We start from the raw sequence: 23573 nt of genomic DNA on the forward strand, positions 1-23573 counted from the left end.
ATCTACAGGAGCTAACTGACTCAGGCATTTCCTACAAGAATGAGAATTACCTCTTTTTAGTCCCTATCTTGCTTTTCCAACCTCTTGCTAATAAATTTGACACAGTCGCAGGAGGGAAATGTAAGCCAGGAACAGTCATATTAGCAGTTTGCTGGGGAAGTATTTGGAATTTTGCAAGGCCTGGACTCTTATAGACAGTGCGACTCTGCCACCCAGAGGACAAATGCCGAAACTTTTCCTAACCAGACACTTCCTTTTCCACAGCTCAAATAAAATGATGGTCTCTCTTGATAAAATGACAGTCTTGAATGTCAGGCAATTATAGCAGATCATATTATGCCTGTATTAATATTTCAGTCGCACTGCATAATTATTGAAAGAGTGTCTTCTATGTCAAGCAACTCCGATTTAGAATTGTCAGGACTTTTTGAATACAGGGAACAGTTGAAACTCCCAGCCTAGAAATCATGTTGCTCCCCATTTATTGAAATGAGAATTGTGTGTCTGCAGCATTCTTTGTAGGTTTTCACAAGCAGAGCATGAGGGTGGTGCCAATTAACTGAGTATATAGTGATTTGAGAGCTAGTGCTTCTGAACATAGAAGTACAGTTGAGTTCCTACAGCTAATTGTCATTGACCCACCTCTGCTCCCATTCATTTATCTATTTTAATCCTTCTTTAAATCTTCATTTTCCCCCTTTTTTTGTTGAGACATTGTGGGGGGAAGGGGTGGAGGGGGGGAAGATGGTTGGGGTGGGGTCGGGTGGCGATGTTCCTATTTTGCTTAAGGTATGCAGGGTTTGGTGTCAGCGTTGCTCGTGCAGATTCTCTGCTGTTCATTTGTGCTTCTTTGGTGGTGAAAGAGGTTGGTGTTGGCCTAGGATGTGATTGTTTGTTTGTGATGGGCTATGGTGATCACTGTTTTTGTGTGCGAGTGGGATGGGTGGGTGTTTTGGATCAGGTTAGCCATACTGATTTGTATGCTGTTGGTGGATTATTGTCATTGTCTTGTTGAGCTGTGTATGTGATAAAGGGGAGCCATACCGGGGTAAAGGCGTCTTCTTCTGTTTGTCCCCGTGTCAGTTTCAGTTTGTTGGTTAATTTTTCTAGTAGGGCTGTTTCCCATACTATTTGGTACCATTGGTCCATGCTTACTCCTGACAGGTCTCTCCAGTGTCTTGTTATAGTGTTTCTTTAAATCTTTCTGAACTAAAAGCAAGAGCCACGTGATACTAAACCTCACAACATTCCTGAAGAGCAGAGATTCTCCAGCTGTGATCTGCAAGCTCCATTCTGATGGGCAATGGTGCTGACCATTAAACCCTTTGGCACCACTGAGCCTCTTGAGCTTGCCAATCAGAAGGTCAGCGGTTTGAATCCCCGCCTGGCCTGTTGGCTTTGCTAATAAAGTTTTGATTTGATTTGAATCCCCGCGATGGAGTGAGCTCCCCTTGCTCTGTCCCAGCTCCTGCCAACCTAGCACAGGGGACAGCAACCTTTTTCAGCCGTGGGCCGGTCCACCGTCCCTCGGACCATTTGGGTGGCCGGACTATATTTTGAAGAAAAAATGGAACTAATTCCTATGCCCCACAAATAAGCCAGAGATGCATTTTAAATAAAAGCACACATTCTACTCATGTAAAAACACCACACAGGCCCCCACAAATAACCCAGAGATGCATTTTAAATAAAAGCACACATTCTACTCATGTAAAAACACGCCGATTCCCGGACTGTCTGCAGGCAGGATTGAGAAGACGATTGGGCCTTAAGTTGCCTGCCCCTGACCTAGCAGTTTGAAAGCAATCCAGTGCAAGTAGATAAATAGGTACCACTGTGGTGGAAAGGTAAACTGCATTTTCATGTGCTCTGGTATCCGTCGCAGTGTTCTGCTGTGCCAGTAGCGGGTTAGTCATGCTGGCCACATTACCTGGAAAGCTGTCTGTGGACAAACGCCGGCTCCCTTGGCCTGAAGGCGAGATGAATGCCGCAACCCCAGTCGCCTTTCACTGGACTTTAATGTCCAGGGGTCATTTACCTTACCTTCTACCTGAAGGAGCATCTCCACCCCCATCTTTCAGCCCGGATCCAGTTCTGAGGGCCTTCTGACCATTCCCTCATTGCAAGAAGTGAGGTTACAGGGAACCAGGCAGAGGGCCTTCTCAGAAGTGGCACCCGCCCTGTGGAATACCCTCCCATCAGATGTCAAGGAAATAAACAATTATCTGGCTTTCAGAAGACATCTGAAGGCAACTCTGTTCAGGGAAGCTTTTCATTTTTGATATTTGCTGTGATCTTATTATGTTGGAAGCCACTCAGAGTGGCTGGGGCAACCAAGTCAGATGGGTGGAGTATAAACAATAAAATTATTAATATTATTGAAATATTTGAATTATGTACAGTGGTTGTAGGCTCCCGGTAGACCTCCTCCCCTGCAAAGCTACTGTGGGCTCTGAACCTTTGCAAATTTACAAACGCCACCTAACTAAAGTGAAGAGTTGTGCTGCAGTTCAGAATAGGTCCCTGCTCTCAACACACCGCTTGCCCCACCCAATGTTGCAGGGGACAATTTGCAGGTGTTTGGCTCCATTTTCGGGTGAATCGGAGGTCGTCAGAATTTTGGCAAAAACCGTGACCTGCAAGTCAGGGCGCCTAGACCTGTTTTTTCGCAAAAACCATGACTCGTGGGTAAGGATGCCAAGGGCTCATTTTTTGGCCTACCTTAACATGCAGCGTTTACATAGCCAAACGTTGCAGGTGGAAATTTGCAGGCGTTTGGCACCGTTTTTGAGTGAATCAGACAATGTCACAATTTTGGCGAAAACTGTGAACCAGGTCAGGGTGCCGAGACCACATTTTTGGCCTACCTAAAAACGTGGCATTTCCATTGCCAAATGTTGCAAGAGGCAATTTGCAGGTGTTTGGCGCCGTTTTCGAGTGAATCGGACGTCAGAATTTTGGCAAAAAGCGTGCCCTGCTAGTCATGGCACTGAGGGCTCAATTTTGGCCTACCTGGAAACACGGTGTTTGCACCACCAAACATTGCAAGAAGCCATTTGAAGATATTTGGCACCATTTTCAAGTGAATCGGACGTCAGAATTTTGGCAAAAACCATGCCCTGCGGGTCAGGGCGCTGAGGGCACAATCCTGGCCTACCTGGAAACGCGGTGTTTGCACCATCAAACGTTGCAAGGGGCTATGGGGTGTGTGTGGCTGCGTCATCTCCAAATTCAGCAGCAGATGTAAAGCTAAAACAAGACTCTCTGCATTGCAGCAGCACATTTAGATCTCCACCACCAGCTCCCGAACAACCCACTAGATTTTCCCCCTCCTCAGTCTGTCACCATCTGCCCCTAAAGTAGGTCACCTGAGGCCTTCTTGTAGCGCCAAGCCTTTTTAGAACTTTACATAAAAGGATGCATCATTAGAAGTCACATTTTATTTTCACATAGCTTAATAAAGGTAAAAAAAAGGTAAAGGACCCCTGGATGCTTAAGTCCAGTCAAAGGTGACTATGGCGTTGTGGCGTTCATCTTGCTTTCAGGCCGAGGGAGCCGGCGTTTGTCCACAGACAGTTTTCCGGGTCATGTGGCCAGCAGGACTAAACCGCTTCTGGTACAACGGAACACTGTGATGGAAAGCAGAGTGCAAGGAAACGCTGTTTACCTTCCCGCCGCAGAGGTACCTATTTATCTACTTGCACTGGTGTGATTTCAAACTGCTACGTTGGCAGGAGCTGGGACAGAGCAACAGGAGCTCACTCTGTCGTGGGGATTCGAACTGCCGACCTTCCGATTGGCAAGCCCAAGGGGCTCAGTGGTTTAGAAGACAGAGCTACCCATGTCCCAACTACAGCCTGCAGACACATACATTCATGCACCCAGCCCTGTCATCAGCTTCCTTCCTCCCTTCTTCCTACTGCAGCAGCATAAAGATTTTCACAAGTCGAAATGTTGGTGGTGGATAAGATTGCAGGACTGGGAGAATAAAAAGGTGCAACTGCATCAACTCTTGATTCCACAATAGATTTAAAGGTAAGGGGAGGAATCTCCAGGTTGCAACACATGTCATCTACTTATAGGGTAGCAAGGAGGGACAAGGCAACTAAAAGGACTGGAGGAAGATTCAGTTTGAAAGGCCTCTGATCTTCCAGATCTTCCCACCTCCCTGAAAAGTTCTGTATAATGGCATTATAGCAGGAAAATAAATTCAAATACTAAGCAAAGGCAAGCCCTTCATGAAAGGTTACCTACCAGCAAGATAGTTGAGCTGGAACGGATTCTGCTATGCAGTTATGCAAATGTCAGCCAACACTTGGACCCCCCCCCCCAATCTCCGATGACTATTGAGACCATGTCCCATTGCCACTGTGAAGAAATATGTGAATATTTCTTACAAATGTCCTTTGTACTTGCTAAGTAAAGAGGAATCGGGAAGAGTTCGCTTCCACAAAATTCTCGATCAGCTCTACACTCTTCAAGACTAAGAGACGCCGTTATTTGACCGATATCAAAATGGTGATGGCTTTGTACAACCAGCCACTATTTCACTATGAAAGCTCCCTTTGTTACTGAACTGTAACTTGAAACAAAAAGATAAAAGCTTGCTGAACATAAAGATTGGCTGCTTTTATCTGAAAGCTTGCCTTCTGAATCTCACAGCAGTTTTAGATTCCAAGATCTTAGACTGGTGGCCCAGCTACGCCCCTCTCTGGACAGGGATGGCCTAACTACTGTTGTCTATGCTCTGGTAACTTCAAGGTTAGATTACTGCAATGCGTTATACCTAGGGCTGCCTCTGATGAGTTTGGAAACTTCAGCTAGCGCAGAATTCAGTGGCCAGGTTGCTCTCCAGAGCAAGACGGTTTGAGCATATTGAACCCATCTTGGTCCGATTGCACTGGCTACCAATTAGTTTCCAGGCCCAATTCATAGTGGTGGTTTTTCCCTATAAAGCCTTAAATTGCCCAGGACCGCAATACCTCAAGGACCACCTCCTTCCATATGAACCGACCAGGAGCCTGAGATCATCTCTGGAGGCCCTCCTTCGTGTGCCTCCTCCTCGAGAGGTCTGGAGGGTGGCAACACAAGAACAGGGCCTTCTCTGCAGTGGCTCCCCATCTGTGGAATGCTCTCTTCAGGGACGTTCACCTGACGCCTTCATTATGCACCTTTAGGTGCCAGGCAAAAGTGTTCCTTTTTAACCAGGCCTTTGGTTGATCTGATTTACATCTTAAGCCCTTTTAAAATGTGTTTTTTTGGGGGGTGGGGCTATTGGGTTGTTTTGGTTTTTATTAGGTATTTTGTGATTTTATATCTTGATTTTATTCTGTGAACCACCCTGAGACCCCTGGGTTTAGAGCAGCATATTAAATAAATAAATAATGACTTCGCACTGCAATAGTGTTAGTTTTAACACAAAAAATTACATCTGGCCCTTAAAAATTACATTAAGCTAGCAGCATAAGATCATACAAATCTGACACATGCATAGAGAGGTGAATTACACGTGTATGTTCATTACTTGGCTGCAAAATCACCCATCACATCTGAAAGGGTTATTGCAATTATAACACCGCATATAGAACTTTAAAATAACTTGCAAACACAATGCTTTTTTAATAATAGTCCATTCACACATCCAAGCTGCCAAGTCATTTACCCATAGTTGCTGATCATCAGCTATTACACATACATGCAGGTGTGGGTGGCGCTGTGGTCTAAACCACTGAGCCTCTTGAGCTTGCCAGTCGGAAGGTCGGTGGTTCGAATCCCCACAACAGAGTGAGCTCCCGTTGCTCTGTCCCAGCTCCTGCCCACCTAGTAGCTCGAAAGCACGCCAGGGCAAGTAGATAACTAGGTACTGCTGCAGTGGGAAGGTAAACGGTATTTCCGTGCGCTCTGGTTTCCATCACAGTGTTCCGTTACGCCAGAAGCGGTTTAGTCCTGCTGGCCACATGACCCAGAAAGCTGTCTGTGGACAAACACCGGATCCCTCGGCCTAAAAGCGAGATGACCCCATAGTCGCCTTTGACTGGACTTAACCGTTCAGGGTCCTTTACCTTTACACATACATGTGTGAACCCAACCTTGTTAAAACAAATACGTAAGAGTTTATGCTAGAACCAAGGGGTGTAACAGGATAGGACTGCAGTTCTATACAATTGCTTGGAAAGAAGACCCACTGAACCTGGACAGCTGATTCCTACTTAATAGCAAACAACTATTTGGTGCTATGTGAATGACCTCAATGTTTATAAGTTCCCTCCAAATCAGAATTGTGAACCGGCTTCAAACTAACTTGGGTTAGTTTGAATATAGTGCCACTGTATTCTGCTCTGGTCAGACCTCACCTGCAGTACTGTGTCCAGTTCTGGGCACCACAGTTCAAGAAGGACACTGACAAACTGGAATGTGTTCAGAGGAGGGCAACCAAAATGGTCAAAGGCCTGGAAACGATGCCTTATGAGGAACGGCTAAGGGAGCTGGGCATGTTTAGCCTGGAGAAGAGGAGGTTAAGGGGTGATATGATAGCCATGTTCAAATATATAAAAGGATGTCACATAGAGGAGGGAGAAAGGTTGTTTTCTGCTGCTCCAGAGAAGCGGACACGGAGCAATGGATCCAAACTACAAGAAAGAAGATTCCACCTAAACATTAGGAAGAACTTCCTGACAGTAAGAGCTGTTCGACAGTGGAATTTGCTGCCAAGGAGTGTGGTGGAATCTCCTTCTTTGGAGGACTTTAAGCAGAGGCTTGACAACCATATGTCAGGAGTGCTCTGATGGTGTTTCCTGCTTGGCAGGGGGTTGGACTCAATGGCCCTTGTGGTCTCTTCCAACTCTATGATTCTATGGTCTCGAAAAGTGGAAGGTGCAAGTAGTAGTGTTCTGGTGTAGCACTTGGTTTATGCTAAAAGAAGAACAAAATAAATGAATCAATGGCAAACAAGAAGAGGGGAAGAGAAAGTGTACAAAGCACAAGGCTTATTTGTGTAGCAGTTTGGCATGACATCTAACCGAATCGGGGGAGACTTGCTGCAAAAGTAAACATGCTCGACTGACAATTTGCTTCAAAACTGACTATGCCCAATAATAGGATTAAGTGTTATTAATACTTATGCTCACTCCAATAAAATATATAAGATGAAATACAGGCATCCACAATATAACGGCAAGTACCAGTCGTGGCAGGCCATTACCTCTAACAAGCAAGAATTTGGGGGGATTTGGACTGGAATGGCTAAAATCAGAACAAGTCAATGCACAATAATATTTTCAATTTATTATCTTTGCCACAGTACAAATATTCACAAATCAAACATCCGTCGTCTGTCAAAGTATGTAAACAAGTGCCCACAGTTGTCCCTATCCCAGTTTTAAGGTTGTGAATGTCTTAAAAAGTCCTTCAAAATCAAGTTTTGAATTTTGTCATTTGAGAATGGAATCAGGAGCCTCTTCTTTTTATAATAAGTCTTTTTTTTTTTTTAACCATTCAGCCTGTGCAATGCAGTAAAATCACAGTGAAAGCCCTGGATAAACATGATTTTTTACAACAGGACCCAACCCATTAGGTTAATAAATGCATTTAAAGAAGCATTATGTTGGCGAAACGAGGTTCCAGTTCCAGAAATCAATTGTTAGAAATGCTAGCTTCTACATTAAAAACAATTTTAAAAAATAACCATGAACCAACCCATCTCTTCCATCATTTTACAAGTCTAAACAGTTTCACTTGCAAAGATACTTTCCAGTCAGGAAAACAGTAGTGCAATTTAAGTAGTTTTACTTCATTAAAAGTTACTGATGTCCAGTAATGCAAATGCCATAGCTTCTGTGGAAAGATAAGAAGATGCTTCAGTAAACAAGAAAAAACTTTGGCAAGCCCAGACAGGCTTACTAGTCCGTTAAAGCTCGTGTTAAAGTGTTGTGGGGTTTTTTTAAAAAATGGCGTTTTTATATAAACTAAAAAAAAAAGCAGAAATAAATAGACAAATGACTGTAAACTGTCTTGAAATTAAAATTTTTCATTGACAGCTGGCACAACTTTTACCATAAAGTCATTTAAAACAGAAGAGGAATTGACCTAAGAGGTTTTCCTGCTGCGGCATCCAAGCCCAGAAAACAAAGAAAACTACATTCTTAATTTAGAAAAAGAAAAAAAGAAAAAAGAAAACAACAAGTCTAACGATGCCACGATTGCGCATTATCCTCCGGCAGCCTCACTTTGACTTCTTCTTAAAGAGGCTTTTTATTTTGGAGGCCTTTTTGTTTCGCTCTCCATTCTGGCAGAGGTCCTGTGGGTTGCTACTTATCCGAGGGACAGCTGAGGTTTCGTGACCCGTTTTGCTTTCGCTGCTGGTGGAGGAGCAAGAGGTGTGGCGAGGCTTGGGGACGGGGGCACTGCTGGAGAGCTGGTTCATGCTGCACGACTTCTCCAGAATGCCATTGTACACCTTGTTTGCGGGACTGAAGATCATACTTTTAGTTTCCGTCATGCCAACACAGTCAGGGGAACCCCTGGAAATATCGGCCGTCAGGGAAGAAGAGTCTCCAGTAGACGACTCTTCCAATGAGAGTTCCTCTCGTGATATTTTCTGAGGTGACAAAGGTTGATATATTTCAAGGCTCGAAGGAGGAGATTGTTTCCTTCCAGAAGAATTTAAGGAGTCACATTCAGAAACTGTATCTTGTACTTCCCTGCAGCAAAGAGGAGACAATTGTAAGGTGTCAGACTGTTCCATTTAAGAATTTATCCATCTATCTATCTATCTATCTATCTATCTATCTATCTATCTATCTATCTATCTATCTATCTCTATCTCTCTATCCCTCTGTCAATAATCAAATTACCTACTTCATTAAATCATCCAAATCCTGAGTTTACACACAAACACACACACAACTTTTACTTGTCAGCAGCGGAAACAAAAACTGCAAATGGCAAGGCCCATCATGAAATAGGTTATTTCCTGTGTCGGACGTTCAGAGTCCAAAGAGCGTCCGCAAACTGGAACACTCAACTTCTGGGTCTGCAGCATTCGGGAGCCAAAACATTCGACTCACAAGGTGTTCGGCTTCCAAGGTATGTGGAAACAATCAATCTACTCCTTCTGCACTAAAATGATTTTTTAAAAGAGCCAACTCAATTCTTGTTTATCTGACCCTCCCCAGGATTCATAAAATTCTAAAATTGTGTAACCGTTCACCCCCCCATCTCTCTTCAAAACAAGGCATCAAGCAGTTCACTGCACAGAGACTCTGCTAACAGAAAGATGGCCCTGGCACCACAAGAAACACAGTGCTCAGAACAGTCTCCTCCACTTGCTTCATTGTCAGCCATGACTTCATCACCTCAAGGTCAGATCTCTGTTAGCAGCTTTTATGTCGGGAATGCCCTTGTAGACCGTGCCAAGTGTAGCCGCCTGCCTGCTGTAACAGACGAGTCTCTAAGGGCACATTAAATCTGCATTTCAAGCCCTGAATACCTTGCATCTTGCATACCACAGAGGGCACAGGGGAGTTAACAGCCTTATCGCAATCTTCCAGATCTAAACGGAAAAGATCCTTTGCAAATCCTTCTGGTGTGTCCAAGTCTGGACAGCGAGGGCACATAGAGACTTCATGGCACTAGCTCTAACCGAAAGCGTCACAGTAGCGTCCCCAATGCCCATACCATTGCTTGTCAGCAGTGAAGTAAATTGCCTCTTCCTCCTCTTCTGTACGGTAAGCAGCGGGGCAGCTGGACACAGAAAGGATGTCTGGATCTGCAGAGTGCAACGTAGCTTGGGCATGTGGAGGGTGCGGTGTTTGTGCTGTGTGTTGCGACTGCGGAGACGACGGCATGACGCTTCGCCGGGAGCGACACATGCTACTGCTCCTTGCTAAGGTGCTCGTTTTCACGACGGACCCTGAGAACGACAAAACAGGGTTATTCAAAAATCAACCAGCTGCTCTAAGTCATCAACCGAGCCATTACTCTGTTGCAGGCAGGCAGAATTTGCAAACAGTCCTATCTGCACGAGCCCACAAGTGATTTTGAGTAGAAGCAGCAGCAAACATAGACTTCATTTTAATCTTGAATAATATATCCTTCCTTCCTTCCTATTAATCCATACTTAAAATACATCAGCAAAAGAGACAGGCAAGGGCAAGGCAGGTGTAAAACTGACCTCCACTTGACGGAATTTCACAGAAGGCTCGGTTATCATTTTGAAGTCTTACTGGAGAAGGTCACAAAGGAAGTCACAAACTTATGATGTTGGCAGCAACACCTGACTCAAATATTTAACAGGAATCTGTAACATCTCACTAAATGTATTATGATCAATGGGATGGATAGAGAGGAATTCTATGAACATCATCTATTAATTTTAAAGGAAAAACTGTATCTGTGAAATGAGCCTTAGGTTACTTATGATATCTGAAACAGTATCTAAGGAGCTGTGGAAAACAGTTAAAATGTGAACCAAAAAACAACCTCAGAATTGAATGACTGTCCAGTTGAAGAGTGTTGCTGATTAGATCATGCGACTTCAGGATATTGTTCAGGCCCAGATCAACCTGATCACAGTTGTGGTATGCTCTGTGAGTGCAGCTTTCTCTCAATTTAAGCTCAAGAGTGTTTGAGGACCGGGACATTCGCAGGTAAACCAAAATGCTTGCTTACAAAGCTATACTACCAACTTTCCTGTACACTTGTGAAACATATACCACTTATAAACGCCATCTCCAACTCCTCGAAAGATTCCATCAATGTTGTCTCTAAAAAAAATTATATACCACTTGGGAAGACAGGTGAACTAATGCCAGTGTACTAGAAGAAGCAAAGATCACCAGTGTTGAAGCGATGATTCTTCAACATCAACTTCATTGGACTGGTCAGTGTTGTGTGGATGCCCAATTATCATTTTCCAAAGCAACTTCTGTACTCTATTCCCAACTTAAGAATGCTAAATGTAATGTCGGTGGACAGCAAGAGAGGTTTAAAGACGCTCTCAAGGCAAATCTAAAAAAAAATGTAGTATAAACACCGACAACTGGGAAGCACTCTAATTGGAGAACAGCCTTTATCAAAGGTGTCATAGACTTTGAAGAAGCACGAACTCAGGACAAAAGGGAGGAATGAGCTAAGAGGAAGGCACGTTTGACAAACCCTCACAGTGATCAACTCCTGCCTGGAAAACCTATGTCCACACTATGGAAGGACGTGTGGATCCAGAATTGGCCTCCACAGCCACTTATGGACAGATTGTTAAGACCACGTTCATAGAAGACCATCTTACTCAGGTACGAGAGACTGCCAAAGAAGAAGATGATGTCGCCCTCTGCAAATATCAGTAATTACATCAGATGTAAACCAAACCAAAATAATTTTCAACTGCTGCAGATTAGAAGCAGAGTGGGGTTTTTTGTTGTTTTTTTAAAAGGCTTTATCAGTAAAATCACACAGCCCTCAGAATCTCAAAAGGTTAGGGCGGCAGTAGAGGGAAACAATTGTTTTGCCAGCCATAGAAATGAAAAGTTTGGTGGGGGGAATGTGGAAAGTCTTACGGGTATTGAAGAAAAGATGTCTAGAATCAGCTGTGAAAATGAAGTTTAAAAGGAACAGCATTAAAAATGCCCTCCTCTGCACAGCAGAACCCTGGTAAGACTCTTAATCTCTGAGACACTCTCTCCTTTCAGGCTTCCCAGAAACAAGAGTGCCCAACAAGCAGCTTTCTGTTGCAACTTCCAAATGAGAGCCCTTTCTTTTATTTCCGACAAAAGCAGGAAGGAGAACGCTCCATCCACAAAGCCAGTATTTCGAGGCTGCCTGCGAGAGAGAAAGCAGCTCTTTAAGCACCACACTGTGCACAAAGAAGCACAGTGCTAAAATTTGAAACCCTGAGCGTGTGGCTGTTCTTTTCTCCTTTTTTGGGAAACTAGCGGCTGGGAGGGGAAAGCTTCCGGCACTTTCCAGGAAGCAAGCCTCCAGAGCCCCATTTCCCCTCTGCCTTTTAAATGGGAAGAGCTGGACCCGACTAAAAGAGCACACCTTCTCTGCTTCCTTCCTGGAAGAACATGTTTTGTTTTCAAAAGATCCCCTCCCCGCTGATTTTTTATTCCCATAAATATAATTCACTCTCAGTTTCAAAGCTCTTATACCGTCCATTATGTGGGATGTAACTGAATGCAAGTAAACCTTATCATTGCTTTCTAAAAGAAGACTGTTGTGTCATTATTGTTTTTAAGAGGAAACTAAAGGTCACTGGAAGGACAGATCCCGAAGCTGAGGCTCCAATACTTTGGCCACCTCATGAGAAGAGAAGACTCCCTGGAAAAGACCCTGATGTTGGGAAAGATGGAGAGCACAAGGAGAAGGGGACAACAGACGACAAGATGGTTGGATACTGTTCTCGAAGCTTCCAAACTGCGGGAGGCAGTGGAAGACAGAAGTGCCTGGAGTGCTCTGGTCCATGGGGTCACGAAGAGTAGGACACGACTAAATGACTAAACAACAACAGCAAAGGGGATTTACCAGGAAGATTCCAATCTGGACAAGCCAGACTGGACTGCTTAACTCAAAAGGTTCTAACAAATCCATCAGCTAGCTTCCTGTTATGTACAAGGGAATGTGTTCTCCTACTAGCTCACTAGCGTGAGTGAAGAAGGATAATATTTAATCAATATATCCTCTCCTACTATCCTCAACATTCCCACACATTAAATAGCTGGGGTTCCATACGCCAAGTTTTTCTGCTTTTCCATATTTCCTAGCATCTTTGTTCTGCTGAATCTTGCTATCCCCTCTGACCCATTGCTTCATTTGGTATTTCATTCTGCCAATTCTTCAAATGGTTGGGGTTATTTGCCAAACTCCTGTGTATCTCCAGGCATTCAATGTCTTCTTAGATATACCACCACATACCATGAAACTGAGAAACGATAGGAGGAGTGTCTTCGTCAAGGTCATCTACACCCCCGGCAATTGGATACGGCGGGATGGAAACTCGCGGCATTACCACCCAACTATGATCAGAGTAAAGTGATGAAGTCAGACTCGGTAATCCTGAGTTATGTGCTATCTGGAAGCCACAGATCTTCTCAATCTGCTGCCATCGGTAGAGTCGCTCTCTCAAACAAGTGGTTAATTCAGAAAGTGCTTTCCTAGGAAACAACAGAAGTTTGCGTTTGCTTGGGGTGTTATCCTCTCCAAATTATGCATTTGGGGACATTTATGATCAGCCATATTAATGTATACAGTACTATCATTTTTCAGGAGCTACAAACAAACAGTTATGTTATAGAATGGGGTATTTTCAATTGAAAATGCAGCCCACATTAAAAGGTTCGTAGACAGCTTTCCAGGTCATGTAGCCAGCATGACTAAACCGCTTCTAGTGCGACGGAACACTGTGATGGAAATCAGAGCGCACGGAAACACTGTTTCCCTTCCCACTGCAGTGGTACCTATTTATCTACTTGCACTGGCATGCTTTCAAACTGCTAGGTTGGCAGGAGCTAGAACAGAGCAACGGGAGCTCACTCCATCGCAGGGATTTGAACCGCCGACCTTCTGATCGGCAAGCCCCAGAGGCTCAGTGGTTTACACCACACACCACCCACGTCCCAATAAATTAAAATTAAAATATCAACATTAAAATATTGAGCACCAACTTTATGCATTAAGCACAAAGGGTTTCACCCACTAAGAAGTTCTCTTACTTTGCTTCCAGAATCTTGTGGTCCACTTCATCGAGAGAAGAGCTGTGCGCAACATGCAATGTCCCAAAGACGGTACTTCTCTTTTTCTTAATCTTTTCTGCCTATTTTTGAAAAAACAAACTTGAAGCCAAGTTTACATATACAATGCAATGGGTAAAGAGGAATATATACCTTTTTTATCCAGCCAATAGGATTTGGGAGACATTACGAGGTTAAACTATAGTGAATCAAACTCTAGTGACTCTCTCAAGGCAAATCTTTAAAAAAATGTAGTATAAACACCGGCAACTGGGAAACACTGGCCTGCAAGCGCTCCAGCTGGAGAACAGCCTTTACCAAAGGTTTGAAGACGTTCAAACTCAGAACGAAAGGGAGAAACATACTAAGAAGAAGGCACGCTTGGCAAACCCTCATCATGTTGAACTTCTGCCTGGAAAGCTATGTCCCCACTGTGGAAGGACGCATGGATCCAGAATTGACCTCCACAGTCACTTATGGACTCACTGTTAAAACTGTGTTTATGGAAGACAATCTTACTTGGCTACAAGTGATCACCAAAGGAGGAGGAGGAGAGGAAGAAAAAGAAGAAGAAAACTATAGTGACCTGGGAATATCATATCGAAAGAGACATGCTGTCCTATCACAATCTCTAAAATAGAACAAAAACTCCCTTAAGGTTTCCTATCCTTACATAAGCGAGAACAGCTAGGGGAATAGTCAAAGGTATTCTCAACAGGTAACTCTACAACTATGCAACTCCCCCAAACCAGAGACACGCCAAAAGTGCCTTTTAAGGTGAGATTAGCATTCATTTATTTCTTTTATTAAAATGCTTTATGAACTGCCTTTAAATACAATTTACAGATATTGCGTTAATCTGAGTAACTTATGTTTGCTGCCTCAAAGGGTATCTCTCCTGGACTTTAAGCCAAAGCACAAAGTTAAAAAATCTAAAACATTTAAAGCTGGGCTGAACTCAGAAAACTGCGGGCAGGCTAGAATAGAGTAGCAGGAGCAGCTGCCCAGGGCACAGCTCTTAGGATGCCCCAGAATTGTAACTGTCCTTTTTGCTCAAAACTTAAAATTTGCAGGAGGCAAGGGCACACACACATACATCTAGTTGCAATCCCACATCCTGAATTGTATTAGTTCAGTGATGAAATCAACAGAGGACACACTGCTTTTGATTGTGAGGACTCAAAAATGAACAATACCTCATCCTTGGCAATTGCCAATTGCATTTCTGCATTTTGTCTCTTAATGTTGTAGTACTGCACTTCCACTTCGTGCGTGAGCTGGAGCCATTTCTGCAGCGCATCAGGAACAGACCAATTGCTTCTCAGTTCAAACTCCTTCTCGGCCTTTTTTAAGGCCATGCGGACCTAGGAGCCAGAAGAGATATGCAAAGATATTGAGACACCTAAGCCTGAAGTGTAAAAACGTTTTTAAAACAGCTTTTGCCCCTTAACACTTTGCATCAACGATGAGTCACTGAGTATTACTATATAATATGGTTGATTAATTGATTACTCAACTAAAATAGATTTTTTAAGATGTTCCAGATATAAGACTTCAGAATTTCTCAGGATTATTGTAATTAATGTAAAAACCCCAGTACATGTAGAAATTATAGGTGGTGGACCCCATCTTTAAAGAGGCATTTATTTACTCCCGCAAAAGGGAGAAAGCCTTATCTAAGATGTTGGCTACTGTGGTGTGTGCATCCTCTTAGCACCAAAGGGCACACTTTATTCTTTTCAGGACCAGTGCTTTTATTTATACAAATTTATATAGCTTTAACTGCAGGATGAATAAATTAAAACTCATAGGATTAATTTCTCTGGGCAAGACCCCCTTGAACAAAAGCCCTATCAGACTAAAGAAGAATGGCAACTTAAACGGATGGAATATGCACAACTTGCAGACCTAACACAAAGAATAAGAGAATGCTTAAAGAAGATTGGAAAATGTTTATTGAATATATGGAGGAAAATTGTGTTTATTTGAAAACGTGGGCAGCATTAAGATAAATTCAACAGTGTAAATAAGTTTTGATAGATGCAATAATGGAATACCAGATGGTTCAGTTTATATAAAATATGCAGGGATTTATGTGATGCAAAATGAACCATGGAAAGAGAAGAAGGGAAGTCACTGATATTTTAAGGTTGTTTAAATGAATATTCTAAAATGTAAAACAGGAAATTCAATAAAATTATGAACATAAGCCCTATCAGTGTCCTTGAACAAATGCGGTGTTTCAGTTTTCTTTCCCTATTATTTCTTTAGACTGCATGTGGATGATTCGCAGCCTGCAGGCAGCCCTTGGGCACCCACGGGTGCAGCCCCCAAGTCTCCAGGAGACACACCCACTTTCCACACTGCTCAGTCATCAGCTGCCCCGTGGGGAAAAGATTCCTGTTCCTGCAATGCTGAACAGTGACAAGGTGACAATTTCAGCTGCATCAGGATTGCTGGGAAGCGCAGGTTAAGCCTTGGGACATCCCGGTGATGCTAATGCAACTGGGGAGGGTGAGATTAAAGTCTGTGTGTGTGCCAGTTAGTGTGAAAAGAGAGAAAAACAAAGCGAGAGAGTGGGGGAGCTACGTGTGGAGCCAAGCTGTTACTCCAAAGGTAAAGGGACCCTCACCATTAGATCCAGTCGTGCCTAACTCTGGGGTTGCGGTGCTCATCTCGCTTTATTGGCCGAGGGAGCCGGCGTACAGCTTCCAGGTCATGTGGCCAGCATGACTAAGCCGCTTCTGGAAACCAGAGCAGCGCACAGAAACGCCATTTACCTTCCCACCTGAGCAGTACCTATTTATCTACTTGCACTTTGACATGCTTTCGAAACTGCTAGGTTAGCAAGAGCAGGGACTGAGCAACAGGAGCTCACCCCGTCATGGGGATTTGAACCGCCAGCCTTCTGATTGGCAAGTCCTAGGCTTTGTGGTTTAACCCACAGCGCCACCCGCGTCCCTGTTACTCCAAAGTGTATAGTTAAAAAGAGGGCTACCAGAGGAACTTTTAAGTGTATAGATGCAGAGCTGCAAACTCAGCTCCCCTTGGAATATGATAAGAGGAGGGATATTCCTGATGATGTGTGGAAGAAAAAAGGGGGAAAGAGGAGGAGGAGGACATGGTGAGTGGAGTGGGGTTGGGTGGCAATGCTTCTAATTCTTCTACTTAGTTTATGTGTGGGGTTTTGTGTCAGCATTACTTGATGAAGCTAGGCACCTACAGTGTGCAGCTCAAAGGCCCCAGTTCTGACTCTTTCCTTTTACTGATTGTTACATCTATTTCTCTACCAGTTTCAGCTTTATATGTCTAAACTACCTTTCTGGACTTGATCTCCATTTGCTTCTCTGATTTACGATTTCATCATGTCCCTTACTCCAATGCTACAGTGCCATTAAGTGGCTGGAAAAGGTACAACTCTGCGTGGGCTGAGATGGTAGATTTTATTTGCAAATACCTGCACCAGCTCCTCTTCTGCATATTTAAGCCTGCTGAGTTCACATTCAGCTCCTTCCCTCAACTCTCGCAGCCGACATGCTTCCCGTTTTGCGTCGCTGATTTCATCCATCATCTTGCGCTCCAGGTTTTGCTTTTCCACAGCAACAGTCCGATTTTCCTCCTGTGCTTTTTCAAGCCTTCAAAGTAGACATTTTTTTCCCACAAGTTAATAGTGTTTGTTCAGTTCTGTTCATGCCTCAATTGATTGGACAAATAATTTAAGCTACTCTGTGGCATCACCAAGCGACATGTCACTAAACCTCTCAATATGGGTCAAAAGAACACCAGAGGGTTACCTGTCTCTCTCAACAAACTTAGCTATGTTTACTGTCAAGTTACGAAGCTAAGGCTCAGGACCGCAATACCTCAAGGACCGCCTCTTTCCATATGAATCTTCCCAGACCCTGAGATCGTCTTCTAAGGCCCTCCTTCGTTTGCCTCCTACTCGAGAGGTCTGGAGGGTGGCAACACAAGAACAGGGCCTTCTCTGCAGTGGCTCCCCATTTGTGGAATGCTCTCCCCAGGGATGTTTGCCTGGTGCCTTCATTATGCACCTTTAGGAGCCAGGCAAAAACATTCCTTTTTATCCAGGCCTTTGGTTGATCCGATTGACATCCTATGCCCTTTTTAAAATGTGGCCCTTTTCAGAGGTGTGTGTGTGTGTGTGTGTGTGTGTGTGTGTGTGTGTTATTGGGTTGTTGTTTTTATTCTGATTATATATACTGTGATCTTTTCTGCGAACCGCCCTGAGACCTCCGGGTATAGAGCAATATATAAACTCAATAAATAACAATAATAAGGCAAGGACATTCAAATTTGTGAAAAACATCAGAACTCATACATTAACAGGAATGCTGGTGTAGCTTAGTGGCGAAATGTAACTTGAGTAGTCTCCTCTTCATACATCACCTTAACCATGAATTCACTATGTGGAACAGGCAAAGTCCTGCAATATTTTCACACTAAATGGCCTTTCAAGGCTGTCATAAGGACTCTGAATACCCTAAAGTATTGTCTATTTTTTACGTACCTCTCTTGCAAATCGCACAGACTCTGTTCTGCCGTTTGAAGGCTTTCTAAATCTTTCATCATTTTTGTCATATGCTCTTTTGAAGTCTTGTTCTGAGTATATGCAAACCAGCAGCCCCCGACGCCAATCACTATAGAGATGGTGAGGATGAAATCTTTCATCCAGTTGTGAGGCGGTCCTGAAAAATGCAGTTGTACATGAGTTAACGAGATAGGTCATCTAACAAGATTGGGCTGATTTGGATACAAGGCTAAACCAGGGTTTAGTGCTACACAAGCTACAACAAGCCATGAGCCCATACGCTCGCCTCCAGCATAGCTCTGTGAGTTCAGAAACTTCCACTTCCATTTTAGGTCGACCAGTTTGTCGAAGTTTTTTTTTTTAAAAAAAAATTACAAACTGCAGTTAATCTTAAGTATGGTTAGTGCTCAGCATAATTTTTTCCCCTCTCTCTCCTGGCAACCCGTCTGCACATGTGTCTTAAAGAAGAGTCACTGTAATCCTGAAAGGGTCAAACCAAGTTAAATTAAGCTGGCTTGTTTTCACTAATCATGCCTAAGATTAACTGCAGCAGCAGTAGAAAACACGTGGCGCCGAGAAAAAGGTTGATGAGCAGCGTTATTTGGTGCAGCCGGTGGTTTTTCTGATGAAATATTCCAGAAAGGAGTACCAAAATCTTCGCTTGGGCTGCCACTGCTGCCTGCTAGCCTTTGCCTGCCCTGGGGCTTACTTCAAAAAAACAAAAAAGTTCAAAGGGGTGGGGAGAAGCAATGAAGTTATCATCGTATGCTTTGGCAGTGGCTGCCCCTGCCTTCTTAAAAGGAGCGGGTGCCTCCTTCATCCCATGCTAGCTGGAGATATGGGGGAAGTGGCTGGGGATATTCCTGCAAACGTCGGCTGCAACTGCCAGCCAGCCAGCCACAAGTACCGTATTTTTCACTCTATAGTGCGCACCGGCCCATAGGGCGCACTTAAGGTTTTTTGGGGGGGGGAATAAAGAGGGGAAAAATTATTTCCCCCCGAGCTTCCCCCGACCCCAGCCCCCAGAACAGGCTGCTATCCGCAAGCCTTGGGAGCCCGGCGGGAACTCCCAAGGCTTGCAGACATCTGCCCGAAGCCCGGGGTGCGCTCCCAAGGCTTGCGGATAGCTTCCTGAAGCCTGGAGAGTGAGAGGGGTCGGTGCGCACTGACCCCTCTCGCTCTCCAGGCTTCAGCGAAAGCCTGCATTCACCCCATAGGACGCACACACATTTCCCCTTCGTTTTTGGAGGGGGAAAAGTGCGTCCTATAGGGCAGAAAATATGGTACCTCTTTCACTCCATGCTGGGGGTTTTTTATTATTATTAAAAGAAAAAGGTTGGGGGGAGCAGTGGTATCCTCACACACTCAGGCTGCTGTTGTCTGCCACCGATGTGGAACTGGTGGCAGGTGCTTCCTCTGCCCAAGGGAAGGCCTTTTTCTGAAGGAGGGGCTATGTGCGAGAGAGGAAGAGATGTATTTGTGGCATTTGGTGGGAGGGAGAGATCTATATGTTGTCTGTGCGGATGAGAGAGAGAAGGAGGCAGGCATGTGAGGTCTCCCAGGGAGAGAGGTACATCTGGACAGAGAGGAAGAGATCTATGTGTGGCCTGTGTGAGAGAGAGGAGGGGGAGCTATGTGTGCATTTGTGGCGTGTGAGATGAAGAGAAGGAGCTGTATCTGTGAAGTGCATGTTTGTGAGTCACATGTGTCTGTGCTCTGAATACATGCATGCGCTCGGTGTAAAAAAAAAAAAGAGAGGTAAAGGTAAAGGACCCCTAGACGGTTAAGTCCAGTCAAAGGTCACTACGGGATTGCAGCGATCATCTCGCTTTCAGGCCAAGGGAGCCGGGTGTTTGTCCACAGACAGCTTTCCAGGTCACGTGGCCAGCATGACTAAACTGCTTCTGGTGTAACGTAACACCAGGACAGAAACCAGAGCACACGGAAACACCGCTTACCTTCCCGCTGAAGTGGTACCTATTTATCTACTTGCACAGGCGTGCTTTTGAACTGCTAGGTTGGCAGGAGCTGGGACAGAGCAATGGGAGATCACTCTGTTGCAGGGATTCAAACAGCTGACCTTCTGATTAGCAAGCTCAAGAGGCCCCGTTTTTTAGACCACAGCGCCACCCACTCCCCATGTGCTCTGTGTGTGCATCAGAGGTCAGAGGGAATGCGGCTGCCCACCTTGGGTCACCCCGCCCCCTCGTAGTGGGGAATGTTACCTGTTGTTATTAGATAACATCTCTCTCTCTCTCTTTCATTTTCTCGGGGTTTGGGTTGGGTGTGGCATGGTGAGTGTGTAAAAGCAACATTGTGTGATTGTCACAAACAGGACTCCCATGGCAAGCATGAGGTGGAAGAAACGTCAAAGAGCAATTCTTCCAATGTCCTTGGCACCAATCGCGATTTTTAATTCTTTTTAATAAATGTCATCCATAAAATGTCAAATTTCAATTGAAAAGTTGATAATAAAATACAAAATAAAAATGTGTAGCACAAATTCAATAGAGAAGGGGGAGGGACATAGAAAGAAGGGCTGGGTGGGATCTAGACATTTTTCAATTTATCAAGGTATGAGTACCATTGTGGTGGTGGTGTTATTTTTATTAGGTATTTTGTGGTTTTATATCTTGAATTTATTCTGTGTACTGCCCTGAGACCCCTAGGTATACGGCAGTATATAAATTCAATAAATAATAATAATTTTTACACCCCCTCAAAAAAAAGGCTAATTCAGAATTTGACTGCCCCCTTGCCATTTCCTTTCACTTAAAAACAAGTGAAATGATAGTTTGCATCTACAGTTTGTCTGAAACAAGGCAGCTTCAAACCATGCAATGAAACTGGTTTGCTATAATTAGATGACTCATAGCTTAGGATTCAGATGTAATGCTAAATTGTGGCTCATCTAAAACAGAAGTGAAAGCTTCCTAACTCCTTAGGACTGCACAAGAGGATAAAATAGCACACGAATCCAAGACTTACCTAGGTTTATTCCTGTCTTGATCAACCATGGTTTATTTTTATACTCAAAACACACCGCTGAAGGATACCCACAAGAGTATCATTGGACATATCCCTCAGAGGAATTAGCTAGCCTAAATATTAACGTAAATCACAGTTCAACAGAACAATTCTTTCTGCTAGCAGTTTAAAGGTGTGTACCTGGGGAGGAGGAAGAGAGGAAATAATACTAACGTGTGAGAGGTCCAAATAAGACAACATCCAAGGCCTTCAGCTGTAGTTTCTGCCGGTGGCTCCGATCAATTATTTTCAACTGAGAGATCATAAATGCGGCTTCATTAACTGCTATCCTGTACACAATAAAGCAAGGATTTTATGTTCCTTGTCCTGAAAGCAACTGTTAGAGACACAACTAAAAATGCAGATTCTATTGTGTGCAGTAACTCAGAGTCACTGAGAAATAGATAATATGTTGTGTGGTTTATTAAATTTCATGTACAACACTAAACCAGAGATGGTAGATTTTAATATACCAAACTAACATCAAGTTTGGCATTAACAGACTGTCTTTGTTTAAACTGATATAGCATGAAACTATACAGAACTGAATGACTTTGTCAGTTTAAGTGCAATAATGTACCATCAAAAAAGCAGATTTCTTAGGCTAACAATGTTTTAGATGTAAGAAATGTTTAATCTTAATGTTTAATATATTTCACTAAGCATGCTCTGCTTAGTGAAGAGCGTGACACTGCAGGAGAGCCCAAAAAAGTACAAAACTTATCAGGGCTGAAAAATTCACCTTGGCAATGTTGTTCCTTTGACGTTATTTTCTCTGAAAGTCTTCTCATACTGAGGAAGTTCAACAAATTCTACCAGCCACTGAAGAGTCTCCTCCTGCGTCCAGTTGTGAACTACAACACAAATACAAATACTATTTTACACTGGCTAGATTATCAAGAATTAAAACAACCGTACAAATAAAAAAGCAATGGCAAGTTATTGGCAGGTTCGCCGTCTTCATCATGTGCTCATCCAAGTCAAGATTACAGAAAGATTATAAAGAAGTAATTCTTAAAAATATTTCATTATTAAAAATTCCATGGCATGATTGAAAAAAGAAAAGGTCTTGTGACCAGTGAAGTGTACACAGAGTTCTTGATCCTATTATTCTTCAACTCATACTGTGGAACGAAGCGGATGCAAACAGGTTGTGTACCCACATAAGGGAAGATCTCTACTTGAGTTTGGTAGAACATCATGTGGGTCCATGATATTTTGGTGACACAGAGAGCATGCTAGTTGGGAAATGAAAAAATTAAAGAAAGCAACATACAAATCCTAAAATACTACTGATAATTAAAACTTTAAAATACAGTGCCATATAGACTGGTATCAATCTCAATTTCAACTGTGCTGCTCCTTAAATATAATAATAATAATAATAATAATAATTTTATACCCCAGTCACTCTGGGTGGCTGCCAACAGAATATTAAAAACACGATAAAACATCAAACATAAAAAACTTCCCTAAACAGGGTCACCTTCAGGTGTCTTCTAAAAGTCAGATAGTTGTTTATTTCTTTGACATCTGATGGGAGGGCGTTCAACAGGGCAGGAGCCACTACCAAGAATGCCTGGTTCCCTGTAACCTCACTTCTCGCAGTGATGGAATCGCCAGAAGGCCCTTGGCGCTGGACCTCAGTGTATCCAAAATGAACAAAGAGGAGCAACCAGCAGGCTCAGAAGAACTCCAAAGTCTCAGAAGACGACACTTTGGAGTCCATTCACCTTCCCAGCCAAACCGAACACTGACTGAGCATGCTCAGTGCGTAAGGCGAGAGAGAAAAGGGGAATGGTACGGAGCGGCTCCACAGACGAAGCTGCACAGAAGCATTCCACACTGCAACGTTTTGCATCCGCTAATCGCCTACATAACAAAACAATTAAAATGCCCAGTGTTCACCCAGCTAAAGGGTTTATCTTTATCTTCACATGCAACACTTATTAATGTGAAAGCTAGTGGCTTGGCTAGGATAAGGCTCTCTACGTTCAAGACCTTGCAGACAAGAAAGCACAATCGCTTAAATATAGAAGGAACCGTAACCTTGGCCTCAACTGACAGCTTTAGGAATTGCTTGATGCCATCACAACAAGCTAGTAACATTCTCACTGGAATACTAAGAGTGCTTTTAGCATGCCAAAGTGCTTGCTCCCACCCAGCGCAATCTATTCTTTTCTTTCTTTCAAAAAGAAGGGCATTCTTGTTTCATGATTCACGAACCGCCAGATGATAACCGTCCGCATGGCAGAGGAAACCAAAGTCAGCCT

At 43.6% G+C, this 23573-nt stretch overlaps 1 protein-coding gene across 1 annotated transcript in view; it reads right to left on the bottom strand.

Moving 5' to 3' along the window:
- Positions 1 to 7264: 7264 nt before the first annotated feature.
- STIM2 (stromal interaction molecule 2) overlaps positions 7265 to 23573 on the bottom strand; it is a 74833-nt gene continuing 58524 nt past the window's right edge. The window contains exons 4-12 of the mRNA XM_081924463.1: positions 22043 to 22154; positions 21475 to 21590; positions 18253 to 18430; positions 17182 to 17359; positions 14921 to 15088; positions 13707 to 13807; positions 12910 to 13148; positions 9676 to 9910; positions 7265 to 8699 (exon numbers count right to left, since the gene is read on the bottom strand). Coding sequence (XP_081780589.1) covers positions 8222 to 8699; positions 9676 to 9910; positions 12910 to 13148; positions 13707 to 13807; positions 14921 to 15088; positions 17182 to 17359; positions 18253 to 18430; positions 21475 to 21590; positions 22043 to 22154 — 1805 coding nt within the window. The 3' untranslated portion in view covers positions 7265 to 8221. The remainder of the gene's footprint in view (positions 8700 to 9675; positions 9911 to 12909; positions 13149 to 13706; positions 13808 to 14920; positions 15089 to 17181; positions 17360 to 18252; positions 18431 to 21474; positions 21591 to 22042; positions 22155 to 23573) is intronic.

The sequence above is a fragment of the Podarcis melisellensis genome (assembly GCF_964234715.1).
Source record: "Podarcis melisellensis genome assembly, chromosome: 9".
NCBI lineage: Eukaryota > Metazoa > Chordata > Lepidosauria > Squamata > Lacertidae > Podarcis > Podarcis melisellensis.